Below are 27,970 nucleotides of genomic sequence, written 5' to 3'. Positions count from 1 at the left end.
CCTAAAAAAGAATGCAAATATAGGTGGAAATTGATATTGAGGATTAAATAACTGCCCCACAAGAAAAAACAACATGCCCCATATTCAACCATAACAATCACTAGTATCCAATTATTCTCTCCTTTAATTCAAAAAAAATAAAAAAATCTTAGGTTCTTGGCTTCTTAGCCATATGCTTTAATTTCCAGGCAAAAGTACTGCAAATTCAATCTCCAACGTACAAACCTCATCTACAATGGATTGAAGCTCTCATTTGCTTAGCAATCACTTTCAACTCTGTTATAATACTGTTATATGTAAGTGACCCGACCCATGATGAAGATCCATTTCACAACTATATAATATATACTAGTGAGTGAGAAGAGTAATAAAAGCAAGCAAAAGCTAAAAGGAAGTTCTTGAGCCAAATGTCAACTGCTTCCATTAACAGTTGCCTTACTATCTCCCCTGCTCAAGCTTCCCTTAAGAAACCAACTCGTCCTGTTGCTTTTGCTAGGGTTAGCAACTCTTCTTCTTCTCCTTCTGTTCCCAGTCTCATCAGAAACGAGCCCGTCTTCGCCGCCCCTACTCCCATCATCAACCCCATTTTGGTACGAATTTAACTTATATACACTGACATTATAAAGTTTTTTTAATTTTACACTGTCACTGTACTTTAACTTGTTACGACAAGTTATTTACTCTATCTTGGTATTGCTTTTTTTTCTAATTGGAAACAACCTCTCTTACCTGCATTAGTTAGGAGTAAGGTCTGCGTACATACTACCCTCCTCAGACCCCATATATTGGGATCAAACTGGATTTGTTGCTGTAACTACATTCAACCAATACGTTGTTTCTTTTTAGCTAGCAAGTAGTTTATCTCTTTGTAATGACCATAAATCTCCATGCATGTTAGTTCACGTGATTCGCATTATATTAAATAACTCCTAGGGTAGGAATAGTTATTTTGGCCATGAATCTCCTGAAGTTAGGTGAAGTGCTGTCATTTTGATCAAGCATACACCTCCATTGTTATATTTACGTGCAGTCCATGGCACTATAACAATCTTGAAAATAACCAAAAAAAGAAGAGGTGGCAATCACCCGGGGCGGAGTTAGAAATCCTGACGCGGGTTCACCTTAACCCAGTAATTTTTGCTCAAATACTATATTTATATGAAGAAATTCATTTAATATATACAAATATTAAATTTAGAACCCAGTTATTAACACTAAAAATCGTTATTTTAAAATTCGTTGGAAACATAACTCCGCCCGTGGTAATCACCTAGAGGTTCTCGCAAAAATGACAAGTAGGGCATTTTGGATTATGTGGACATTGTTTTTACTCTCTCTTTATATTAAAAAAAGATTTCTAATTTTTTTTTGGCTAATTGTTAGACAAATTCAGTAATTCAATGGGTAGCCTCGTAAATTGGCCTATTCTACAAGTAATAACTACCACAAAATTTGTAGGACAATGTCCATTTATAACGTATTTCTTGTCGTCTTAGTTGCTCTGTAACGTTTTTTTTGTCTTTCTTGTTTGACATCTGTTGGGTTTTCTTCGATTTTAATATCCAATTGAAGAAAAACCCATCTTCTTGATTTATCCTATTATTTCAAATCTTCACCAAGCTAGATTTTCAGTTTGGGTTTCGATGTGAGTGCACTTTAACAAGCGTGAAGTGCAACTCCTTGGCCATTTCTGATATCCATACTGCTTTCTAATTTTGACTATTTCATATCGTATTTAGGTTGCTTCATCCATCTCTTTGAATTTTAATTTGTTATGCCTTCTAGACACAGTAATTAAGAGAGAAAAATTTAAGTTTCATATTTTCAAAAATTCTGATCGAAATGTGGATTTGCAGAGAGAAGAAATGGCTAACGAATCCTACGAGCAGGCCATTGCTGCACTCGAGAAACTCCTCAGGTTTGTAATCTACCCGTTAAAATCATACGTCCCTAGGCTCAAACGAACCAATTGGAGAAGGCTTCATACGGGGCCATCTGGAAACTCAACTGGTAGTTGTTGTTGTAGGCGAACTCTACTATTTTTTTTCCTCTGGATCAAGAGGGGGCAGGAAATATACGTATGTGCGACACATATATGATGAATAATAAATAAATATATATATATATATATATATATATATATATATATATATATATATATATATATATATATATATATATATATATAATATATTGCATAATGTAGTCAAGATATAATCATGCAAAATAGATGCGCTAATTACTCTTTTCAATGTTTGTAATTGGTAAAAGTAAAAACAATGTGTTTAAACCACTTGAATCTTTCCTTCCTAAAATGCCGCTTTAATAAACCCAAAAAAAGGGTATTGAATATTGAAAATTATGCAATTACAGCGAGAAAGGAGAACTTGGACCAATTGCTGCAGCAAGAGTTGACCAGATTACAGCTGAATTGCAATCATCAGATGGCAGCAAACCATTCGACCCTGTTGAGCACATGAAAGCTGGCTTTATTCACTTCAAAACTGAGAAATATGAGTAAGCTAATTCATTTTCTTCAAATTAAAATTTCTGCCTAATATTTCAAGAACAAATAATTTCGAATAATTAGTTCCTGATAATTCAATTTTTTCTTTCATTATATATTATCAGGAAAAACCCAGCCTTATATGGAGAACTATCAAAAGGCCAGAGCCCCAAGGTACAAATTCATGCTACTGTGTCAATTTATTGTCAACAATTGGTTCCTCCTTTTAAAATTAAACTAGTCTGGGTTGTCCAATAGGGCGGTGTCTAAATGAAAAATTCGGACAAGTTTAAGTGTCTGTCTGTATTGACTCTTATAAGTCCAAGTTCGATAGCTGATGATTGCTATTGCCATCTATGTGTAACAGTACATGGTCTTTGCCTGCTCTGACTCACGAGTGTGCCCATCCCATATCCTGAACTTCCAACCTGGTGAAGCTTTCGTGGTTCGGAACATCGCCAACATGGTCCCTGCTTATGACAAGGTCAATTATTTACATCTCTAGCCATTAATTTTTTTAATCTTATCTATCGATCAATTAATCAATCAGAACTAGTTGGAACTGAATTTCTGAAGTTGGGATTGAATATTCTTGTGTCATGATCAATTAAACAGACCAGATACTCTGGAGTTGGAGCAGCTATCGAATACGCTGTTCTCCACCTTAAGGTAGAGAACATTGTTGTCATTGGCCACAGCGCCTGTGGAGGTATCAAAGGTCTCATGTCTCTACCTGCAGATGGTTCTGAATCAACGTACGTACCTTTAATCTTTTTCTACAATTATATATATATGTATAAACATTTTTAGTTATGTCACTGATATATATGATACACGAATTAAATTAATCTAATAACGCAGTGCCTTTATTGAGGATTGGGTGAAAATTGGTTTACCTGCCAAGGCCAAGGTGCAGGGTGAACACGTGGATAAATGTTTTGCAGATCAATGCACAGCTTGTGAGAAGGTAACTTTAATTATTTTGGGATAATTTGTGATAACGTCACAACAAGTCGCAAAAGCAGCCACTAATGCTCGCATTAGGGTAGGCTGCTTACATCACACCCTTTAGGTGTGGCCGTTTCCCCTACCTTGCATAAACGTTAGATGCTCTATGCATCGGGCTGTCATTTTTTTTTCTTTTTCTTTTTTTGAATATTTGTTATAACTGATTATGAAAATGAAATTGAAAAAAATTGCAGGAAGCTGTGAATGTGTCACTTGGAAATTTGTTGACCTATCCATTTGTGAGAGACGGTTTGGTGAAGAAAACACTAGCATTGAAGGGAGGTCACTATGATTTTGTGAATGGAGGATTTGAGCTGTGGGGACTTGAGTTCGGTCTTTCTCCTTCTCTTTCCGTATGAACTTAACCACCGTTTTAAGTGGTTTTTTTCCCTAACACTTTTGCTTTTATGTAATTTCCCAAATCGAACTGTATGTTGTTGTATGTATCAACCAATATCAAAGAGCACCAGTTCTTATATTTCTGAATAAATGATGAAATGGGAGTTCTTCTTCCTTTTATTGTGAAATTTTCTTTGTGATAATAGTAGTAGTACTTTTGGTTTCAAAAGTTGTACCGTCTCCAAAATATAAATATGTATGTTTGTGGTGGGCTTTGGTAGGTAAAAGATGTGGCCAGTATACTGCACTGGAAGCTCCTGTAGGGACGTGCTTAGAGATAAAGAAGTCAACCAGCAACGAGAGGCCTCCCAAATTTAATCTGTTACCAGACCCAATTCTTGCTCATGTAAACCCAAAATTTGCCCATAATAAATCTACGCGAACTCCTTTCCACTATTACTCGTTTAAAATATTTGATTTTTAGCAAAACAAAATGCATTTATTTATTTTGTTCAAATTCAATCTCAACCTTGCTCAGACTAGTGAAGTACGTACCAAAGAAGTAAAACATTTGAGATAAAGGATATTTCAGACAAATACTTATATCTGTAAAGTTATGAAGTAGTATCTTTTTTAAGAGGCATGGAAAATTTTAAAAGGTAGATAATATGATGGTTATAGTAATATTAATTCATCATCACAACCTTATAGTTCATGTAAACAGACACTACTCTCAATTAATAAAAGCGAAGCGAAAAAGCAATGCGAACAAAAGTGTTCTTACACAGCCATGAAAGCAGCTTTTTGTCAGCGTGAATTTAAAAACAAAATACTACTACAAGAATAGTAGACTGCCTCACCATGGAATACAATCAGAGATGAATTTTTACATTAGAAGCTAAAGTTTTCAATGTATATTGTAAATAATTTAGGATTTTTTTTTTGAGTTAGATACTTGAGCTATTTAACGTACAGAATACTTTTCCTTTTCTCCTTGCTGGGATCAATAATATTGTATGGGTCTGAATTTGACCGACCACGACCTGCAGTGAACACGACAAACGGCCGAGCACCTGCGCATCGACGCCTAGAAGGATACGACCTTGTATTAAAAGAAGGAACAATATGACCTCGACAGCAGAGTAAGCACCATTTAAGGGATATTAAGAATATTCCTTAAAGATCTTTTGCAGGTCAGCTCTACGAGGGGGGGGGGTAGAGGGATTCCTCAATATATAAGAGGAATGAGAGCCTTGCGAAGGGGCAGACGATGTAAAATTCACAATTCTCTTCTCTCTATTATTATCATCCTAGAGTTTATTATCTTCAGCTACGATTTACCCCTCCATCATTGATTGATTTGTTCAAAAAAGTTTTAATATCTTTTGAGTCAAATAATTTAGCGCCGTCTGTGGGGATTTTCATAGCTGAAATCATAGTTCTCATCTAGGTTCTTGAAAGTGACGATTACTGTTCTTCAAACCTCATAAAAACCAACAATGGCGGAAAAAGAAGCGAGGCTGAAGATGATAGTAGATGTCTCAAACAATCTCCTGAACTCCCTCAATGAAGCCGGTAGAGAAGACACTGAGAATACAACACCAAGAGTTACACCGGAGGGGGAGACCTCACCTTCTCCACACGGGGATCTAACGGTCTTGCGCGAACAGGGAGCCTCAATGTCCACGATGGGGGAAGCACCACCAGCAGTCAAAAAACTGCTAGAAGAATGGTTGACAAGAGCTCTGAGCAACATGCTCGGAAAACCCCCTCAAGGAAATGTCGAAGACTTACCACCTACAAAAATCGCAGCTACCACCAGCGAGCCAAGCACCACACGAACGGGCAACACCCGTACTGTCACTGATACAGGTGATGATGCGCTCATGGCCATCTTAAAGAAAATGGAAGAGATGGGAAACGAGAACAGAACACTTTGTGATCAAATGAAGGAGCATCAGGAAAGGGTTGACAATATACCAGGCGCCCCTAAGCTATTACCAAAACGCGATGTGGACCGATTCGTCGAACAACTATACAGCAACGGGGCTGCTCCTCGTCCTATTCCAAAAACCTTCAAGATGCCGCCATACTTGAAAATATACGACGGGACCACGTACCCAGAGGATTATCTAATCCATTATGTTACTGCGGTAAAGGGCAATGATCTGTCAAAGGAACAGGTACCATCTATGCTGCTAAAAAGGTTTGGTGAGACTTTGACAGGGGGAGCATTGATGTGGTACTCCCAGCTACCAACACGATCAATATCAATATTTGAAGAGATGGCGGATAAATTCGCCACCTCTCATGCAGGAGCGAAGAAGGCTGAAGCTAGGGTCAATGATATCTTCGCCATCAGGCAAATGGCGGGGGAGGGACTTTGGGACTTCCTGGACCGGATCAATAGAGTAAGGATGATCCTGCCAAACGTGTCAGAAGGGATGGTAGTAGCAACCTTTCAAAATGGGTTAAACAGGAACGGATCAAAGGCAACCAAAAAACTGCTCAGTAGACTCGTGAATTACCCCCACCACATGTGAATGTGAAGAGATCCACAACGCATATTGCACCGAGGTAAGGGCAGATGAGGACGATCTGAACGACCCGATTCAGCGATTAATGTCAGTTCAGATTGAGGCAAGGAGAGATCGATGAAACGATGGGCGAAGGGATCAACCCCCACTTTTCAATCGAGAAAGGCATCAGCCCTATGTCCGAACATCTAACCCGCCCCCTCCAAGACATACGGATGCCGTTCTACGACACACCACACCCCTTCGAAATGAAAGAGGTATGCCTCCACTGTTATCTGCTCATAACTTTTTTGTTTCCCCTTCAGAGATAGTGTACGCATTGGAAAAGCTGGGCACAAAGGTGCAGTGGGCACAAAAAATGAAATCGGACCCAAGAACCAGGAGGTCAAACGTCCTCTGTTAATTCCATCAAGAAAGATGACACAAGACCGAAGATTGCATAGGTCTGCGGCAGGAAGTAGTTAGGATGTTGAATCAGGGGTACCTGAAAGAACTGCTCAGCAATAAAGGGAGGGCCAACTTCGCCAGAGGACGCGATCCATCTCAAGGGCCTCCAAAGCCACTGTCGCCAGCATGCACCATATAGATGATCATTGGCGGTGGCGACGACACTATAATCAACCATGTGAAGTTCACCACCACGCATAAACTCAAACGGACGGTCGCCCATGAATCGTATGATGACCTCGAAGACAGTATCATCTTCGATAAATCAGATACCGACGGTTTGTCTTTCCCTCACTATGATGCTTTGGTTATAACTTTACGCATCACTGATACAGATGTAAAAAGAATCATGGTAGACGACAGAAGCGGCGCGTGTATTGTTCACCCGCGAGTTCTCATGCAAATGAGGCTTGAGAATAAAATAATATTGCATTGCATAACACTAACAGGTTTTAACAATGCAGTAGAGCGGACATCTGGAGAAATAGTGTTGCATGTCCTAGCAGGGGGAGTCACATTCAAAACAATATTCTATGTCATGAACCAAAAAACAGCCTATAACGCCATCATAGGGTGACCACGGATACACGCCATGCGAGCCGTCCCCTAAAGCTTCTATCAAGTGATCAAATTTCCCACCCCGTGGGGAATATTTAGCATTTGAGGCGAGCCACACACCGCCCAAGAATGCTATCGGATCGCCCAAGATTGCATGCACACTAAACAACTGAAAGGAGCAAGTGTGGAGGCATAACAATCAGCCATGTCAGGAACTAAACCCGACCCACAAACAGAGGCCACCAAAGACATAGATATCGTAGAATCCTGCAAGGCAACTATAGAGGATCTTGACCCCATCCAATTGGACGACGCCGACAGCACAAAAAAGGCTTACATAGGGCACAACCTCTCGGAGCCGGGTAAGTATCGTGAATTTTTAACTAACAACGCCAATTTATTTGCCTTCTCCCACTCAGATATGCCAGGAATCCCAAAGGACATCGCCACTCATATACTGAATGTCGACCCACTCTATCTGTCGGTATGGCAAATGAAGAGAAAGTTCAATGTTGCAATTAATAAGGTAGTCAACGAAGAGGTGGATAAATTACTCGCTAAGGGTTCTATCAGAGATTCAAAGTACCCCCAATGGGTCGCCAACGTCGTCATGGTAAAAAAGAAGAACGGGAAATGGCGAATGTGTGTGGACTTCACCGATCTAAACAAAGCATGCCCAAAGGATTCCTTCCTGTTATCCCATATTGACCAACTGATCGATACGACAGCGGGGCATGAATTGTTGATCTTCTTGGACGCCTACTCCGATTACAACCAAATTCTAATGGATGAAGAAGATCAAGAAAAGACGACTTTCATTACTCATCAAGGAACGTATTGCTATAAAGTGATGCCATTCAGACTCAAGAATGCAGGGGCCACGTACCAGAGGCTAGTCACCAAGATGTTCAAAGAGCAGCTCGGCAAGACCATGGAGGTCTATATCGATGACATGCTGGTAAAGTCGACAAAGAATGAGGATCACATTGTCCATCTGAAAGAAGCCTTCGAAATATTAAGGCAGTACGGGATGAAGTCAAATCCCGAGAAGTGCGCCTTTAGTGTAACCTCTGGAAAATTCCTTGGCTTCCTCGTATCACAAAGGGGAATCGAAGTCAACTCGGATCAAATCAAAGCCATCGATACAATACTAGACGTACTGACTCGCAAAAAACAGGTACAAATGCTAACAGGGCGAATAGCCGCATTGTCGAGGTTCATTTCACGATCCTCAGACAGATGCCACAAATTCTTCAATGTGATGAGAAAAGACCACGGGTTGCAATGGAACGAGGAATGTGTCGACGCCCTGAGAAAGATAAAAATGTATCTGTCTTCGTCGCCACTACTCGTCAAAGCTGATCCGGGTGAGTGTTTGCTTGTGTATTTGGTAGTTTCTGAAGTCGCAGTAAGTGTAGTCTTGGTCCGCAAATATAAAGGTACACAGTCTCCCATTTAATATATCAACAAAACTTTAATAGATGCCGAGATAAGGTACCCTCACCTTGAAAAGCTAGCTCTGGCATTGGTCGTAGCTTCACGTAAGCTTAGACCCTATTTTCAATGTCACCCCATAAAAGTGGTAACAACCTTCCCCCTAAGAGGTATCCTGCAAAAACCCGAACTGTCAGGTAGACTTGCCAAATGGGCCATAGAATTAAGCATGCACGACATAACATACCAACTGCGAACTGCCATTAAGTCGCAGGTGCTCGCCGACTTCGTTGTTGACTTCAGCACAGAGATATTGCCTGAGGCAGAATAAGAAGCACTTCGCACTTCCTCACGTACTGACCTATGGATCCTCTACATCGATGGAGCCTCGAATGCCTCGGGGTCGGGACTGGGACTCATCCTCGAAGTCCCTACAGGCGAAGTAATTCGCCAGTCCATACGATGCTCCGAGATGACTAACAACGAGTCCGAGTATGAGGCTGTTATTGCAGGTTTGAAGTTAGCACTCAAATACGGCGCCCGACGACTCGTCCTCCATTGTGACTCTCTACTCATTGTGAATCAAGTCACCGGGACTTTCCAAATCAAAGAGCAGAGACTATAAAGGTACCAGTCGGTAATCCACAAACTTCTACCAGAGTTCGATGAATGCCACCTCGACCAGATACCTAGGGCGCAGAACATTGAAGCAGATGGCCTCGCCAAACTAGCTGCAGCCACCGGGAATATCGATAAAGAAAATGTGGTCACCCTTCTTCACTCCGCAATAGACCACGTCGAGGTACATTCTATAAACCTAACTTGGGACTAGCGTAACCGCTTTGTAGCCTATTTACATGATGGATCGCTCCCGCAAGACAAAAAAAAAGCCAAAAAACTTCGGGTACAGGCAGCCCGATACACCCTAATAAACCATGATTTCTACAAGAGAACGTTCGGAGGCCCCTTTGCCAAATGTCTTGGACCTCATTAAACAATGCGAGTACTGGAAGAAGTATTATATGCCGTTTTGGCATCCCTAAGGAAATCAGCTGCGACAACGGACCTCAATTCGTCGGAAAAAGAACAACTAAGTTCTTCGAAAAGTGGCACATCAAACGGATACTCTCACGCCATATCACCCTGCCGCCAATGGCCAAGCCGAGTCCTCCAATAAAGTAATATTGAACATATTGAAAAAGAAGCTCGAGGAAGCTAAAGGGCTATGGCCTGAACTACTACCTGAAGTATTATGGGCATACCACACCACGCCAAAATCCAGCACGGGAGAAACGCCATACTCACTGGTCTACAGGACCGACGCAGTTATACCCATCGAGGTCGGGGAGCCCAACTTGAGATACTCCAACGAGAATGGAGCAGATAACGACGAAAGTAGGCTACAAGATCTGGATGAAATTGAAGAACGAAGAGACATGGCCCACGTAAGAATGGTAGCCCAGAAGCAGCAACTGGAAAAATACTACAACAAGAGAGCCAAGGTGCGATCACTCAAAGTGGGCGACTATGTCCTCAAGGCCAAACATAGACATCAAAGGATCCAAACGAAGGAAAGTTAGGAACAAACTGGGACGAACCGTATAAAATCGTAGCAGCAGCAAACAAAAGAGCGTTCCAACTAGAAACAATGGAGGGAAAACTGCTCCAAAACAACTGGAACATCGCTCACCTCAAGTATTTCTACTTCTAAAAGGTGTCACTTAAGTTGCACTCTTTTTCCCTTACCCAGGTTTTGTCCCAATCGGGTTTTCCCGGGGAGGTTTTTAATGAGGCAGCAAAGGAGACGCCCTACGGGTCAACACGCTGTTCATTACCTCCACCCGTCGATATGATCTCCGGATCAAAATAATGAAAGGACTACATACAGATAATCTAATCTCCATTGTATGAACGGAATCTAATCTCTATTGTATGAACGGAATCTAATCTCCATTGTATGCGCGGAATTTAATCTCCATAGCATGTGCAGAACCAGATCTCCACTAATCGACAGGTGACATCTTCCTATGGGAACACGGTCAAATCTCCAAACATGAGTTCGACCTTGTCCGAACTACGACAGGATACTACGTCGATGATAGTTCGAAGAAACATCCCAATGGCCAAGGCCATCAACAAAACATGAGTTCGACCTCGTTCGTACCATGACGGGATACTACTTTGACGATAGTTCGAAGCAACATCCCAATGGCCAAGGCCATCGACAAAACATGAGTTCGACCTCGTCCGAACCACGACGGGCTTCTACTTTGATGACAGTTCGAAGCAACATCCCAATGTCCAAGGCCATCGACAAAACATGAGTTCGACCTCGTCCAAACTACGACGAGATACTACTTCGACGACAGTTCGAAGCAACATCCCAATGGCCAAGGTCGTCGACAAAACATGAGTTCGACCTCGTCCGAACCATGACGAGATACTACTTCGACGACAGTTCGAAGTAACATCCCAATGGCCAAGGCCATTAACAAAACATGAGTTCGACCTCGTCCGAACCACGACAGGATACTACATTGACGACAGTTCGAAGCAACATCCCGATGGCCAAGGCCATCGACAAAACATGAGTTCAACCTCGTCCAAACCACGCGGGATACTACTTCGACGACAGTTTAAAGCAACATCCCAATGGCCAAGGCCATCGACAAAACATGAGTTCGACCTCGTTCGAACCACGATGGGATACTACTTCGACGATAGTTCGAAGCAACATCCCAATGGCCAAGGCCATCGACAAAATATGAGTTCGACCTCATCCGAACCACGACGGGATACTACTTTGACGACAGTTTGAAGAAACATCCCAATGGCCAAGGCCATCTACAAGACATGAGTTCGACCTCGTCCGAACCACGACGGGATACTACTTCAATGATAGTTCGAAGCAACATCCCAATGGCCAAGGCCATCGACAAAACATGAGTTTGACCTCGTCCGAACCATGATGGGATACTACTTCGACGACAGTTCGAATCAACATCCCAATGGCCAAGGCCATCGACAAAAATATCGGTTCAACCTCGTTTAAACCACGACGAGATTCTACTTCGACGACAGTTAAAGAAACATCCCAATAGCCAAGGGCGTCAATATCATATGTAATAAACAAAAGGAAAAACGACAAACAAACAAACCGAAGAAAGTAAAATTTACATTGCAGCAAAATATCATTTACATTTGCCCCTACAAATAGGCCCAAGTATGGCCCATGCCAAAAATTCCTAAGCAAAAGTAAAAAACAAACCAAGACTACACATCATCCCTAGAAGGGTAAGCATATTCATACCACGAATTCGAAGCAAGGTGATTCGCATCATCAGAATTGATACCTTCCCCGTCAGGAGTGAGGGGGTCGTACCTACATGACTCACGAGCTACACGCGCTTCAGTGTGCACTGCCTGAACCTCTGCCTCTGTAGCCCTACCCTTGGCATGAAAAGCCTTATACACATCAAGCTGAGCCTCTACATGGACCCACAACTCGCACAAGCGACAGGGCGTGCCCTGGTCAGCTGAGGCACGAGACGTAGAAGGCTGAGAACGTCGATTTGCCTCCTCCGCCCTTAGCGAAGCCATTTGTCCTTACAATGCGGCCAACTCCGCCTCTAGCTCCCTAACATGACCTTCGAGTACTGAGACTTGACGACCAGAGGCTTCCCTCTCCCCAGTAAGTTCTGACCTGGAAATGCGGAGAGCATCCTCCAAAGATACCGACTTAGAAATAGTAGTTGCCAGCTTATCAGCGCTGACGCTCAGCTCGCCCTTGAGCCTGTTAATCTCCGCTATATTAGAATTCAACTCGGCGGTCAAGTCGGCCACCTTCAGCTGTAAGTCAACATTCTCAGTCGTTATCCCCCCGCTCAATTTGAGCTCGTCCTCCTTTGCCTTGAGGAAGGCCTCCAATTCGCTATTACGGGCGATAGCCCTCACGAGCTCCTCATCCGTCTCCCTCACCTCCTCTATCATACGCTCCAACTAGTCCTCCCCCTGCTTAAGCCCCTCGCGAAACACCTGGAAATCGGGATCCTGATGATAGATGTCAGACATTGCCCGTTGTTTGGCACGGTACTGCTGATACTTCGATGACATCTTATTATAAAGGCCCGTCCTTTTCCTTTCACGATGCTCCCTCTCCACCTCCAAGACGAGGGTCTGACAAAAAAGAAGGTCAGAAGTTAGAAAAGAAAATACACAACGACGACTGTCGCACCAACCTCACGACAAAAAGAGAAGGAAAGGGAACCTACCCGCAGGGCCATACCAACGACCTTCTGAGATAACTCCACGTCACTCGTAGCTCCAAGCATCTTGCTTTTAGGAGCGGCACATAGAGGAGCAAGGGGCGACGCAACCTGCTTGTTGTTTAGCAGCAAGTTGTAGCTCCCCGGGACTACCACATGACGGTTGGACCCATTCGTCCTAACCTTCACATGGATATGGAGACCCAAAAATTCATTGACATACTCCGGGTCGATATCTGAACCCAAGCCGCCAACCCCGATATGAGGTCCTCCAACATTGGATGATGCGCCACCCTCAACGGAGCACTGAACCGGCTCCCGAGCCAATCCTCTCCACTTGGGGAGACCTCCCCGACAAAATGGCATCGGCCATAAATACGGGCACCGGGGCTTTCCGAGACGCCCCACTGTCGTCGCCATCTGTAACCACGCCTTTTCCCAGCTCCAACCTCCTCCTTTTCCTCTCTAACGGTTCGTCACCGTTAGAAGACTCATCCACAGGATGTGAGGTCAGTACCTACGAGGCCTCATCCCTCATGTCCACAGTTTGAGATGAATCTCCTAGTTGAATAAGTTGAGGACGACCCTCCCGAACAGACTTGTACAAAATAAATCGCGCGTCTGTAGTAGCAACGACTTGTCTAAAAGCGGGAACTGGCACCCTCCGTCTGGAAGCTCCCCGACCTATCGTCACAAATGGTCGTACTATTAAGCAAGGTCGCATGGCCAATGAGGTAGTAAAGCAAACATTTACCTGAAGAAACTCTAGGGCCATGACGTTGCACGAAGGCGGGCCAAGTTAGAGTTTTCGCCGCATGAGGCAACATGCGGGCCATCCAATCCTTGATATCTGCAATAGGGTGAGGCGGACGGCCCATAGCTGCAAAACGGTGAATAAGTAAAAGTTACAATAATTACATAAGAGAGGGGAACATAACGAATGACGGCACTTACGATTTCTGTTCCATCGTTCCGAAAATCTGGCGGAGTCAGAAATGACATGTTCGGTTTTGATGAAGAAATACTTGTGCTAGAACTTATGACTCGCCCGGTCATCCATCCCAACCACCAGCCCTTTCGTACCACAAAGTTTCAAATGCACCATGGTACCCCTGAGGAAGCCAGGCGCGAATAGGTGCAAAATATGATGAACTGAGATGCTACACTCCGCCAACTCTGCATACTTAGTCAATAGTAGAAGCACCTTAAGGGAAGAGAGGAAGGGTGTAGCCGATCACGAAAGGATACTCGTAGAAATCACAGTATCCAGGTCTGTGGACGTCAATATAATCCTCCCCCACCGGAATCATCTCTACATGGGAAGGGATATCGTACTTTATATGGAGGGCATCGAGATGAACCTGCTTTATCTCAAAAAACACGGAATTCAGGGTAGGAGGCGGATCCTTGAGGAAATCATTCCGGGACAAGGGATGCCTCGGTAGTAGTTCTCTATCGTAAGAGGGCTGTCACCCTCTTCTGCTACTACTTCTCCGCTTCCAGAAAGAGACACCGTGGATAACAAGGTGACTTCAGAAACCTCTTCACTAGTACGACGAGACCTCGGCATAGTTTTGTTTAAAGGAGTAGCGACACAAAGGGAGTGAAAAAGAAGAAACTTCCGGCGAAGAATGGAAACGGGAGCAAGAAGGTATAAGAATAAAGGAAGAAGACTGAGAGGCTATCAAGAGGGGAATGGCTAAAGTTTTTCAAAAAATCAAACCTTTCATCTATTTATAGGTTTGGGTGGCGCTAGAATCGAGGCGGCATGCCCCAAATCAGTGCAAGAATCAAAGCGCCAAACCGTCAGTCCTTGCCTCGAAAATTTGCGTAATGATGACGCACGTAAAGCTGACATCACCCCCAGGTAGCGTGTACTCTACAGTGCTTCGCTGAGTGTGATAGCCATCTCTCGTTGGCTGCATCGCAACATACCTACACGTCAAATTTCTCCCAGAAAAGGCAGAGTCCACTCATCGAGGGCGCATCCGGCTGCAACCCAGACGAGCGGAGGGACTAATTGTATGGGTCTGAATTTGACCGACCATGACCTGCAATGAACACGACAAATGGCCGAGCACCTGTGAGTCGACGCCTAGAAGGATACAACCTTGTATTAAAAGAAGGAACAATACGACCTTGATAGCAGAGTAAGCCCATTTAGGGGATATTAAGAATATTTCTTAAAAACTTTTGCAGGTCAGCTTTACGAGGGGGGGGGGGAGAAGGATTCCTCAATATATAAGAGGAATGAGAGCCTTGTAAAGGGGAAGACGATGTTAAATTCACAAACCTTGAATGAGAAAGGAAATTTACAATTCTCTTCTCTCTATTATTATCATCCTAGAGTTTATTATCTTCAGCTACAATTTACCTCTCCATCATTGATTGATTTGTTTAAAAAGGTTTGAATATCTTTTGAGTCAAACAAATATAAATAACTAATAAAACTTTACTAGTTATATATACTAGATGCAAGAGGAGGAAATACCTATTGATATTAAGAAAATAGAAAATATCCTGCAGTCTGTGATGAAGGCAGGATTTCCACTAAGTGGTTCAAAAAGAAAAAAGATAATAACTTAAAAGAAATTGTGGCAATTGAGAATTGAGATCCTTGGGAAAATTTTTGCAATGCGACATTTTAATTTCGTAGCTTTTGTGAAGTTGTCCGTGATATTTCATAAAGTTTAACTGAAACAGATATACTATCATGGGCAGCTTTCCATCCATGCCCTATGACCCCTTGGGCGCGCCCTGTGGCGTCCTAGAAAGCCTCCCAATACCTAGCTCCACGGAGGTTCCCGTGGTCTTGGATGCGCCAAGTGACAAGCGCGCATGTGCCTCTGTCGCCCCACCGATATCCCTCGCCAGCGCCCAGCCGCAGGCAGATGCCAACAGTGTCGCGCGCGCAAACCATGATGCCAAAGATAATGTTACTGACAACGAACCTATTTTTTCTTTGTAGAAAACTAAGTCCTTTTCATTGTAAATATATAGTAGTTTTATTCCATGTATTTCCTTTATGTTTCTCTAGCTTAGTTAAGTCTAGTCTTGTAACTTTGGTATATTTTGTTTAAGCACAATTAGGGGGGATCAAGCAATCAAACTTTCTAGCAAGCAAACAATTCTCTGTACTGGTGTCTCTCCGCCTCGACACCGTTTGCTTTTCTATAATAGCTTTGATTAATGCAATCAAGCTTTCTTTTATTCTCAATTCTCATTTATGTTCTCTCAATTGCTCTTGACATTGGTTTTTCCGTACGGAACTAACAATCCCGTCTAGCGTACGGAGGGGATCTCAGTTGGCGGATAGTAACTACACTGACATCAGTTGCTTAGCCTTATGTCGCCCTTTCAAGGAATCTCAGAAAGGTACCGCGTAACAGTTGGTGTTAGAGCTTAGGCTCGACATCGTACAAGGGAACACATTTCCACTACCACCATTTCTAACCATGGTAAATCATAGGGACCGCATTGCGGCCCTCGAAGATACGGTTGACGTATTACAGCCCATCATGAATACAATGCCTGAAATAAGAACCAGCCTAGTGCAAAGGTTGGACGACCTGGACCACAGAATTTTCCAGGCCAAAGTTTACATAGAAAACATCAGTCGCGACTCTGAAGGAGACTGGCAAACGGTAGCCACAGAGGCAGCCGAAATATTTGGAAAATTCGAGAGCCTCCAACAGGAGCGTGTCGAGGATTTAGCCTCCATGACACAAGAGGCAGACAGGGTGACTACCATGTAACAAACTATAGACAACTTGACATGCCAATTCAATATTGTCAATGCTGCTTTACAAAGCCTGCTTCAAGAAGGTGGAAACCAAATCGAGGGTGTTGTGAACCTCGCCCCCGAGGCAAAAAAACTGAAAATTCCTGTGCCAACACCATACAGTAGAGCTCGCAATGCCAAAGAAGTGGAAAATTTCATCTTCAACATCGAACAGTACTTCGATGTCGTGAGGGGCCTAGAAGAAGCTAAGAAGGTAGCAACTGCTGCCATGTATCTTCAGGGTGATGCTAAACTCTGGTGGCGGGTGAAGTATGAAGCCATCAGGGCCAGTGAAGATGCTCTAGAGACATGGGCAGAACTGAAGGCAGCCATACAGCTACAGTTCTTCCCAGAAAATGTTGAGTACAATGCAAGGAGAAAACTACGGGAGCTCCGCCAGAACAAATCAGTGCGGGATTACATGCGGGAATTCTCCGCACTCATGCTGAACATACATGACAAAGATAAACTCTTCACCTTCCTGGAAAGGTTGAAACCTTATGCCCATATGGAGCTGTAAAGACAAAGGGTAGATACCCTACCCAAGGCTATCCAAGCAGCGGAATGCCTTGGGGACTATTATTATGCCCCACAATATTACGTCGATCTTACGCCTCGCAGTATTATATTACGATGATGTCACGCCCTATAGTATTATGGTACGATGATGTTACGCCCTGCAGTATTACATTACAATGATGTTACGCTCTGCAGTATTATATTACGACGATGTTACACTCCGTAGTATTTTATTACGACAATGTTACATGTAGTATACGTGAAATTGTCGTAAGATAATTTACCTCAATTCAAGGACAAGATTATTTGGATATTATAAGCATTATGCTATTTCAAACAAGGGATAGGTAAATTCGTAAAGGTGAGAGGGTAAGCAAATAAAAAAAATGAGTTTCGTCGAAGTTTGGCATTTTGGGATAAAATACGACCCGAGTTAAAATATCCTGTATTTATGGACTAGTACCATACAAGGTACCACATGACCATGATAGTAAGGTGTATAAGGTGTGTTAAAAGTGAGTAGTATTTTATGTAATTTGAGATACCTCTTCATTATGTGGATAACCGGATAATTATTGATTTTAGTGGGAGATTGATAATTAATTAATGAATTAGTGATTAAATAAATTAAGATCTTGAATAAGAATTAAGCCAAAACGTGGAAGCACCCCTTAAATCTTATGTATGACTCTTTAAGTCACTATATTAGGTGGCAACCTAACATATTAATTTCAAGACACCTAAATTCTAGGATTTTAAATAAAATGCAACATTTTTCATTCTCAAACACACATTAGACGTGAGGTTTGGAGAATTGCAAAGTGACTTTGTTACAAATTGTTACCAATTTCGTGGAAATTCCAACAAAAGATTAGTAACGTGATTCTTCAACCAATTCCTATAATAATTCCAACGAGAATTATTAGCACATTAGCAACATGAGATTTTGCGATTCTAAGGGAGTATGGTGCAACCTTTTCTAGGAATATCATATGGATTTTTCCCTACTCCAGATATGTTAAGGCTATCCCTTCTTTCTTTTTGGCATGCTCTATACGACACGAAAATAAGCAAATGCACAACTTCCATAAATTACTCTATTCGTAGAAATGCTAGAGATGTATATATTCTTATTCTCCCGTGTGTCATATTATTCTATCATTTGTTTATGGGTCTCAAAAATACGTAAGTTAGTAAAGTTTATTTCATGATATGAATCATAGGCATAATGGTTTTATGACGGACCGAGAGATTTTATTAACGTATTTCATATGCATTTCATGCATTTATACATGCATATTGACCCATGACCGGATGACGTTATATACGCGTATATATATGTATATATATGTATATGGGATATGGGAAAGGTTATGGCATTATATACGCACCACCACCTGATCAGCTGGTATACGTTGATGATTTTGCCCACAGTGGCCGAGATGATATGATGGGATGCCCTCAGAGGCCTAATGATATTATGAAACATGTACCTATGCACGACATGACATTCATACATATATGCACGACACTATAATTATTTCATGAATTACAGAGTTTCCAGACTTACAGGTTGAGTTATTTATTTTATATTTCTTCCATGTCTATTATGTACTTATTTATATGCCTTACATACTCGGTGTTGATACCCAATTTTTTTCTGTATATTTTTATATGCAAAATACTTTCAAAATAGCATGTATATGCATATATAAGTATGTCCAAGTGTTTTAGTATTTTTTCTAATTTTTAAAAAAGAATTTTTAAATCAATTTATTGCCCTATTTTAATAGTACAAAAACCAATAATTGTTCTTCAAATTATCATTTTGGTGATTAACTTATTTTATTCTCATATTTATACCAAAATAGAGCTAAGGTAATTTTTGCACATTTTTATAAATTTGTTTGATATTTTTAAAGCTAAATTGCACTTAATTGCAATATTAGCCTATTTTAAGATTTAATTGTGTTTATAATTACAAAAATGATTCCAGTATTTTTAATTTAATATTTGTACATTATTAGTTAATTTAGTACCTTTAATTTGTTTCTAGAAATCACTTTATTATTTTTTATAAAATAAAAAGAGAAAAGTGGCTATTTAAAATTTAGCCCTAACTATTTCGTTCTAGCCAAATCAGCCTCCCCAATTAACCCAATTTCAACCCCAAATGGACCGACCTAGTTTCAATTTAAACCTCCCCTAACCCATTTATTTTACCCGCCCGACCTTCCCTTTTGATCCAAGTCGTTGATCATTTTGATCAACGACCATAATCTCCCCTTTCCTTTTTTAATTCACAAACACCACCCAACCCTAAAATCACATTTCCCTAACCCGCCGCCTCTGAAATCCTCTCCTCTCTCAGACTCTCTCGAACATTCCCTAACCCTAGCCCCTCTCACCGTCTTCAAACTTTGAAACCACTGGAATTCATGGCTTCTCAGGCCATGGGAGCCCTATACTCACCTCCCTTTGCCCTTATACACTTGATACTAGAAGATTCGAAGCCTGACCTTAAAGGTTTTCACCCAGGCCTCTGCCGATTCAAGGTTCCACGGCCCTCTCCAGCTTTGTTCCGGCATTCTATAGCGGTTTGAACCTGATTCTGACCTCTCCAACTCAGATCAGTGACCTTTCAAAGCTTTTCTTGTCTCTAGGGTTCTTCTGAAACCCCAACCCTTCGAGGTTTTCTCCGATTTCTTTAGATCCATTGTGTATCTATGCTCTCCTTGAGTTTTCAAACGATTTCCCTAACTTTTCTTTCAAAAAATTACTTTCAAAACCGTTTCTTTTCCGATCTAGGGTTTTCTAAGAAAATGTTTAAGTATTTTCTGACTTTCTTTTTCCTTTGTGTGTATTTACTTCTACTGTGATCTTGTATTTTTTACCATGTTCTTATATGTTTATCTTACTGTGTTTTCCTATATGTTTTTCTGTTGTACTTTTCCGGTGTTCTTGTGTTCTTCTACTGTATTTTCCTACTAAGTTCTTAAGTTTCTTTATTTGCTTTCTGCTGAGTCCTGTTTAAGTTTCTTCTAGCATGCTTCTTCTACTGTTCTTATCAGTATTTTCCATTAAGTTCTTTGAATCCTTCTACTGTGTTTGCATGTTACTTTGATAATATCTTCTCATGAGTTCTGTTGTTGAAAGAAGCATGAAGAAGTTTCAGTTCTTTTCTGAATCTTCTAAACATATTTAGATTCAATTGCTTGCCCTCTCATCTTTGCTTTGTGATTTGCCCTAGCTAGGGTTTTTATTTCAAAAGATCCCTAATTCTTTCAGACTGACTTTGAGTCTCTGAACTGAGTTTGGACTTCTTTGTTTGCATATGATTCTGACTCTTTGCTAAACTCTTCTACACTGAATTTTCTACTGATTTTACAATGGCATGACAATTTTCTTTCATGCTCACATGCTCCTTATATATGATGAACCTCCCTCTAAAGTGATTTTCAAATTTTGTGATTAGTTCATACTTCCCTCTGATTTTGGTCTGATTGATTTCCTTCCATTGTTTGCTGATTTCCCTTAAGTTAAAACCTTCCACCTTTCTGACTTGGTTCATTCATACCAAATCTGTGATCTCTGATTTCCTGGCTGTTAACTGATTCCCTTGCCTTATTTGCACAAACTGTGTACTGTCAAGACCCTATCCTTAAATAACCTTTATGTATTTGCCTCTAATTTACTACTTTGCACAAAGTGTTTGACTACTTTCTTTCCTTAATTAGTTTTACCCGTTTGAATCGGAATCCCTTAATTAAGGGAAACCTTGTGTAATTGATTGACAATCAGTCTTCAAACTATTTTCTTACCTTATTTTTGCTTGCTTTCTACACTATAAAAGGCACGACCCCTTTTTACCACTAGACACTTCAGACTTCACAAGCTCACAACCTCTTCTGAATTCATACTTAGAGTATTCTTGCTTCTTTTCTGCACTTTGGCTTTTACAAGACTATTGTTTTATTCTTTATTTGTCCCTTTGAAACTGGTATGTCCTAACTTAATTTTCAGCATCACCCCAATGTGTTTACTTACAGTCTTTGTATCCATGTCTACTTTATTATTTTCTATAAAGTTTAGCATCTAACTTAATATGCCTATGTGCTACTGCTTGCCTCTTTCTGTGAACACTTTCTCCCTATCCCATCACCCCTATGTGTTTGTATGTCAATACTTAGGGCATGGCAACAAGAATTGTTGTCTATGAACTGAGTTTTGAACCCCTGAGGTCTTAACCTCTAAGTAGGCTAGAGGGTGTGCCAGTATGTCTCATTGCTGGGTATGCCCCTTTGCCTGCTCTTCCTGCAAATTCCCCACTCCCATATACCCCTATGTGCACTGGTTTTAAGTTACTTCCTTCTCATTTCTCCCTCTCAGAACTCTGCAATTGTACTCACTCTTAGCTTCTAAGTTCTGCCCCCCTCCTGTGAGCCTTACCTTGGGACCTTGAGTTCCTTCTGAACTTGGAAACTTGAGGGTTGGCCCTTCCATACTGCACTATGACTTAATCCTGCAATGCACTTGGATGTGAGCACTACCCGGAGTCCATATAAGACTCTTAGGTAACTCCGACACATCCAAATGAGAGAAAGGCTTTGGTCTTGATCTTGGGAGTTGGTTTACTTCATACATCAGACAGGAAGTCTGAATCAGGCTCTCCTTGGTTGTAATTTTCAATTTTCTGATGTATTTTCTCTATTTTATTTTTGGATTGTAATAACTTTGTAATAAACTTTTGGGGTGATTAGTGAAAAGGGAGGGGTAACCATGCATGCAAGGGGTAGATATCCTGCTCATGGGATTTTCTGCACTTCTGCATTTACACAAATACCCTGCCTATAGTTTCTACACTTTTGCATTCATGTAGATGTCCTACTCATAGGGTTTTCAGCACTTCTGCATTTATACAGATAACCTGCCTATAGTTTCTGCATTTCTGCATTCATGTAGATGTCCTGCTCATAGGGTTTTCTGCACTTCTGCATTTATATAGATACCCTGCCTATAGTTTCTGCACTTCTGCATTCATGTAGATATCCTGCTCATAGAAATTTCTGATTTCTGCATTCACATAGATAACTTGTCTATAGGAATTTCTGCATTTCTGCATTCATGAAGATAACATGTCTTTATGAATTTCTGCATTCATGTAGATAACTTGACTATAAGAACTTCTGCATTCTCATTTAGATACCATGACTATAAGAATCTCTGCATTCATATATAGATACCATGTCTATAGGATGCACATGCATGTAGATAATATGCCTATAAGTCCTTTCTGATTCTTGCATACTCGCCTCTCATTGGGCAACCGTGTTATAGGTTTTAACAACCAGTGAAATTAGACATCACGTTCGTAATAAAATGCAGCACCTAGATAACATGTTTTAAGTTAACAAACACATAGAAAGCATGCCTATAGGGGTTCTAATCAAATCTGAATTGCTTCACTCGCTTGTAAGTTTAAACTGTCAGTAGAAATGCATTATCGATTGCAGAACTTGTATTATTCTGTTAAAACTGGTAACCTATCTATAATCCGTTTACCTCTTCATTTCTGAAATCAGTATATATCATGCCTATAGGTCTTCGTCTAACACTTAGGTAAGCCATAAGGTAAACTTGTCAGATTCTTATTGATTACAACCAGCAGGCAGGCCTGATTCGGATTTCTTATCTGAAATATGTAATAAATCAGTCTGCCTCAACTTTTTAAGTTTTAATCAGACCCTAAGCAGTATGTGCAAGACATGCTAAACTATGTGCTTTTCTTTGGTTTTAAGGAGGTCTGTTGAGCCTTATTTGTTTATGTGTTTTCTCCCCAAACTTGCCACATGTGTGTTTTGTTTGTCCCCAATCTCATTCCCGAGCTTACGTTTATTAACTTACGACGAAACATCAACGTACAAAAATGCGGGACGTAACATCTTACTTCCGAGCTCTCATTAATTAATTTATTTATGGCGTATTTTAATGTACGAAAATATGGGGTCTAACAGATGCGAACCAGACCGAACCAATAGGTGCCTTCAATGCAATTGTTGGCTCTATTTCTGAGGCCTTAGCGGGAGCCAGTGCTGGTATCCGTAAGAAGAATGACCCCTGTCCAAGCACCAAGAAAAGAAAAGAAAAGGCGGATGAGAGGACTCCTCCAAAACAAGAGAGGACCTTAATGTTTGTAGAGATAAAGGTAAATGGCAAGCCCATTCGGGCGATGATGGACATGAGTGCTACCTACAACTACTTAGCCTTGACTCAGGTGAAGCGCCTTGGTCTAGTTGTGGGAAAGGGCAGAGGTAGTGTCAAGGCTATCAACTCACCTCCTCAGCCAGTGGGTGGAATAGCCAAAGAGGTAACCATGAAGCTTGGCCCTTACAAAGGAAAATTCAACCTACGCGTGGTGATCATAGATGACTTCAAGTTGATAGTTGGATTGGATCTCCTTAAGCAAACCAATACCATGCTCGTACCATATGCTGACATGTTAGTGATGATGGGAGAAAAATGGGGCCATACCCTGCATTATCCCATGCATGCCCATAAAGATGGCCGTTGAGAACATCTCGGCCTTGCAGGTGAAGAAGGGGGTCAAAAGACATGAACCTACTTTCCTGGCAATCCTTTGCATTGAAGATATAGAACTCTCCTCGGGTCCCATTCCTGCACCCATGAAGGAGCTGCTACTGGAATTTGAAGATATCCTACCACAAGACATGCCAAAGCGACTCCCGCCTAGGTGCACTATGTACCATAAGATTGAGTTGGTACCGGGCGCAAAGCCACCCGCCCCGACACCTTACAGAATGTCACAACCCAAGCTCACCGAGCTTCAGAGACAATTGACCGAAATTCTAGACACAGGGATCATCGTGCCCTCTAAGTCCCCATACGGGTCACCTGTACTATTCTAAAAGAAATATGATGACAGCCTACGACTCTGTGTGGATTATCGGGCATTAAACAAAATCACCGTGAAGAACAAGTACCCTATTCTGCTAGTGGTAGACTTGTTCGATAGACTGGGTGGTGCGACGGTGTTCACGAAGATAAACTTTAAGATAGGTTATTGGCAAGTTCGGATTGCAGAGTGATGAACACAAGACGACCTGTATGATAAGATATGGGACGTATGACTTCCTGGTTATGCCATTCAGCTTAACTAACGCCCCAACCACATTTTGCACCCTGATGAACCAAGTCTTCCGAGATTACATTGACGAATTCGTGGCGGTATACTTGGATAACATGGTGGTATATAGCCAAACACTGGTAAAACACCTGGAGCACTTGCGAAAGTTCCTAGCCCGATTGCGGGAGCACAAACTATATGTGAAGCTTTCCAAGTGCTCCTTTGCTCAAAATTAGATTGACTTCCTTGGACATGTCATTGAGGAAAGGCGGATCAAGATGGACCAACAGAAGATTCAAGAAATCACATATTGGCTGTCGGCCTAAGGATATCCACGCCTTGAGGGCATTCCTTCACCTATGCAACTCCTATCGGCAATTTGTGAAAAACTACTCCCTCATCGCAGTGCCATTGACAGAACTCCTCAAGAAGGTCACGCCCTGGGATTGGGGACCCAGGCGAATGGAGGCCTTCAACGCATTGAAAGCGGCTATGTCTATTAGCCCCATCTTGGCCCTCCTTGATTTGGCCAAGCCATTTGAGGTACAAACGAATGCATCCAACTATGCCCTCAGCGGAGTTTTGCTACAAGAAGTGCATCCTGTAGCGTACGAGAGCCAGAAGCTGAAGGATGCAGAACGGTGTTATACCGCCCATGAGAAAGAATTATTGGCTGTCGTTCATTGCTTGCACCTTTGGAGGCACTATCTGCTGGGGATGTCGTTCGTGGTCAAGATAGACAACACAGTTGTTAGGCATTTCATTACCCAGCCAAAGTTGAATGGTCGACAGGCCAGGTGGAAGGAACTCCTAGCTGAATTCCACTTCAACTTGGAGTATCGAAGTGGGAGACCAATCATGTTACTAATGCACTCAGTCGGAGAGCTGATCTAGCATCAATATGCCTACTCGCCACCTTAAGGGAGAGCGAAGTAGCCACCACCATCAAAGACCAGAAACAAGACCTACTCATCAAGGATCCTGCTACACAGTATTTGGTTGATCTAGTAGGACAGGGAAAGACTCACCAGTTCTACATAAAGATGGTTTCCTGAAAGTTAAAGGGAGCCGACTTTATGTTCCTAAAGGAGGAGATCTGCGAAGGACTCTTCTAGCGGAATGTCACGATACTCTATGGGTCGGCCATCCAGTGAAGAACGCACTATGGCATTACTTCGCAGTGCATATCATTGGCCTCAAATGGCCGATGACGTCACTCAGTATGTGAAGACCTGTCTAGTATGCCAGAAGGACAAGTCAGACCGCTTGACACAAGCGGGACTCTTGGAACCACTAGCTGTCCTAAAGAGACCTTGGAAAAGTGTTTCTCTATTTCAACACCGGATTGCCTAAGGTCGGAGATTTCACAACTATCTTGATTGTGGTGGATCGGTTTTCCAAGTATGCTACCTTTATATCAGCCCTAGAATACATCTCAACAGAGGATACAACTCGACTCTTCTTCTCTCATGTCATCAAATATTGGGGCCTGCCTAAAGACATCATTAGTGATTGTGACTCACGCTTCACTAGCAACGTTTGGACCCAACTCATCCGCAATCTGATGGCCAGACAGAGCGGTTCAATGGTATGCTGGAGGAATATCTCCACCACTTCGTAACCGGATCGCAGAAGAACTGGGTGAAGCTTCTAGAATCTAGATGCTACTCAACTGTATTTCAATTCACAAAAGAGCTCTAGTACAAACAAAAGCGCTTTTGAAATTGTTACCAGACAACAACCGCTACTCCCACACACCGCGAATGCACCAAACATGTCAAAATCTCCTCAAGGTGATAGCTTCTCAAAATAATGGAAGAAAAATTTGGAGATAGTACGGAGCTTTCTTGTCAAAGCCCAAAAGTGAATGAAGAGGCATGCTGATCAAAATCGTTGCTTTGTTACATACCAATTAAGAGACAAAGTGATGGCCAAAATTCCAAAGAGATACTTATTTGCAGGGTTCCATGACCCTCTCCTACTACAAAAATACATTAGACCCTTGTCCATTGAAAGGCGCATTGGGAAAGTTGCATACTGGGTGGATACCCCAGCTTGGTGGAAAATCCATCATGTCTTCCATGTCAGTCTTCTGAAACCTTTTCGGGAAGACATAGGGGATCCTTCACGGAGCCAACTCACAATACCAAGTATTCGAGGCCCTAATTCAACTGGGAAAAGGCGTGTTGATGCTATTCTTGATGATCGTGTGATTCACGCCTCGAGGAAAAATCATCAAGAATTCTTGGTGAAATGGAAGGGTTGTGATGCAGAGGAGAATACTTGGGAGAGGGGAACAAACCTAAAAGCCTACAAGAGCCTATTGATGATTATCTTGCAAGTAGGGAGCCGAGGACGTCACCAACTCAGGTGGGGGAGAATTCCATGGGCAGATTTCCAGCCATGCCCCATGACCCCTTGGGCGCGCCCCATGGCATCCTAGCAAGCCTCCCAACACTTAGCTCCACGGATGGCCCCGTGGTCTTGGCTGCGCCAAGTGACAAGCGCGCATGTGCCTCTATCGCCCCACTGATATCCTTCGTCAGCGCCCAGCCACAAGCAGATGCCAATAGCGCCGCGCACGTAGACAATGTCGCGCGCGAAAACCATGATGCCAAAGACAATGTTGTTGATAACGGACCTATTTCTGCCTTGTAGAAAACTAAGTCCTTTTCATTGTAAATATAGAGTAGTTGTCATGACCCCAGTTCGCCCTCTGTGAACTATCGTGAAGGCACCTAGTCTCTATGACTAGGTAAGCCTAACAAATGCGGAAAAGAAACAATTTGCGGAAAGAAAATAATATAAAACTAAGATAACAAAGTGAAATAGTTTTTAAGATACCGCCTGGCATATAATAGTACAAGAATCTCAAACTAACACTCCCAAAATCTGCAACCCCATGAATCACAAGCTAAGAGGTTATATAAAAAGCTCTAACTCCAGAAATGTCTAACAACAGGAAAAATACAGAAGGACTATACTATTACAGAAAGATAGAAAGGGACTCCTCGGTCTGTGAACGTGGCATATATACCTCGAAGTCTCTACAAAAGCGCCTCGCCTCAAGGATGATAAGACTGAGTGGAAGTACCTGGATCTGCACATAAAAAACATGTGCAAAAGGGCATGAGTACACCACAACGGTACTCAGTAAGTGCCAAGCCTAACCTCAGTCGGGTAGTGACGAGGAAGGTCAGGGTCCTATTGAGGTTAAATGAAATACAAGGTTTAACAGTGTAGAACAAAACAATATAAGTAAGTGTAACAGTAAAAGTAACACATGATAGAAAGAACAACAACAATTACTACAGAGACAAAGTAAACATAGAAAGAAATACAACTCCACACAGAGATAACAACCGTGGATCTCCAAGGATACTGTCATATAGTCCCAAATACAAATATCCAGTGGATATCCTAGGTTATCGT

At 41.9% G+C, this 27,970-nt stretch overlaps 2 protein-coding genes across 4 annotated transcripts; both read left to right on the top strand.

The window, feature by feature from the left end:
• Nucleotides 1-351: 351 nt before the first annotated feature.
• Nucleotides 352-4,309, top strand: LOC104247023 (carbonic anhydrase, chloroplastic). Of its 3 annotated transcripts, none has more exons than XM_009802956.2 (9): nt 352-590; nt 1,857-1,918; nt 2,374-2,517; nt 2,632-2,680; nt 2,874-2,990; nt 3,122-3,261; nt 3,368-3,473; nt 3,709-3,867; nt 4,135-4,309. In XM_009802956.2, exons 1-9 carry the CDS (start codon nt 408-410, stop codon nt 4,174-4,176), a joined length of 1,002 nt encoding a protein of 333 aa, XP_009801258.1. In that variant the 5' UTR covers nt 352-407; the 3' UTR covers nt 4,177-4,309. The 3 variants fall into 3 exon arrangements, with proteins under 3 accessions (XP_009801258.1, XP_009801266.1, XP_009801271.1); XM_009802969.2 differs by lacking the exon at nt 352-590 and adding an exon at nt 1,650-1,739; XM_009802964.2 differs by lacking the exon at nt 4,135-4,309 and having other exon boundaries at nt 3,709-4,041.
• A 2,667-nt stretch (nt 4,310-6,976) lies between these two features.
• LOC138882233 (uncharacterized) lies at nt 6,977-7,414 on the top strand. The gene has a single exon (XM_070162753.1). It carries the CDS (start codon nt 6,977-6,979, stop codon nt 7,412-7,414), a length of 438 nt encoding a protein of 145 aa, XP_070018854.1.
• The last annotated feature ends 20,556 nt before the right edge of the window (nt 7,415-27,970 follow it).

The sequence above is a fragment of the Nicotiana sylvestris genome, chromosome 2 (assembly GCF_000393655.2).
Source record: "Nicotiana sylvestris chromosome 2, ASM39365v2, whole genome shotgun sequence".
Classification (NCBI taxonomy): Eukaryota; Viridiplantae; Streptophyta; class Magnoliopsida; order Solanales; family Solanaceae; genus Nicotiana; species Nicotiana sylvestris.
This window is presented reverse-complemented; position numbering and strand designations above follow the sequence as displayed.

What these genes read in the sequence shown, in the direction of transcription:
- LOC104247023 (XM_009802956.2), top strand. Translation starts at nt 408, where the DNA reads ATGTCAACTGCTTCCATTAACAGTTGCCTTACTATCTCCCCTGCTCAA. An exon ending in TGGTCCCTGCTTATGACAAG is followed by an intron (nt 2,991 to 3,121) that starts GTCAATTATTTA and finishes TCAATTAAACAG; the next exon opens with ACCAGATACTCTGGAGTTGG. An exon ending in GCAGATGGTTCTGAATCAAC is followed by an intron (nt 3,262 to 3,367) that starts GTACGTACCTTT and finishes CTAATAACGCAG; the next exon opens with TGCCTTTATTGAGGATTGGG.
- LOC138882233 (XM_070162753.1), top strand. Translation starts at nt 6,977, where the DNA reads ATGATCATTGGCGGTGGCGACGACACTATAATCAACCATGTGAAGTTC.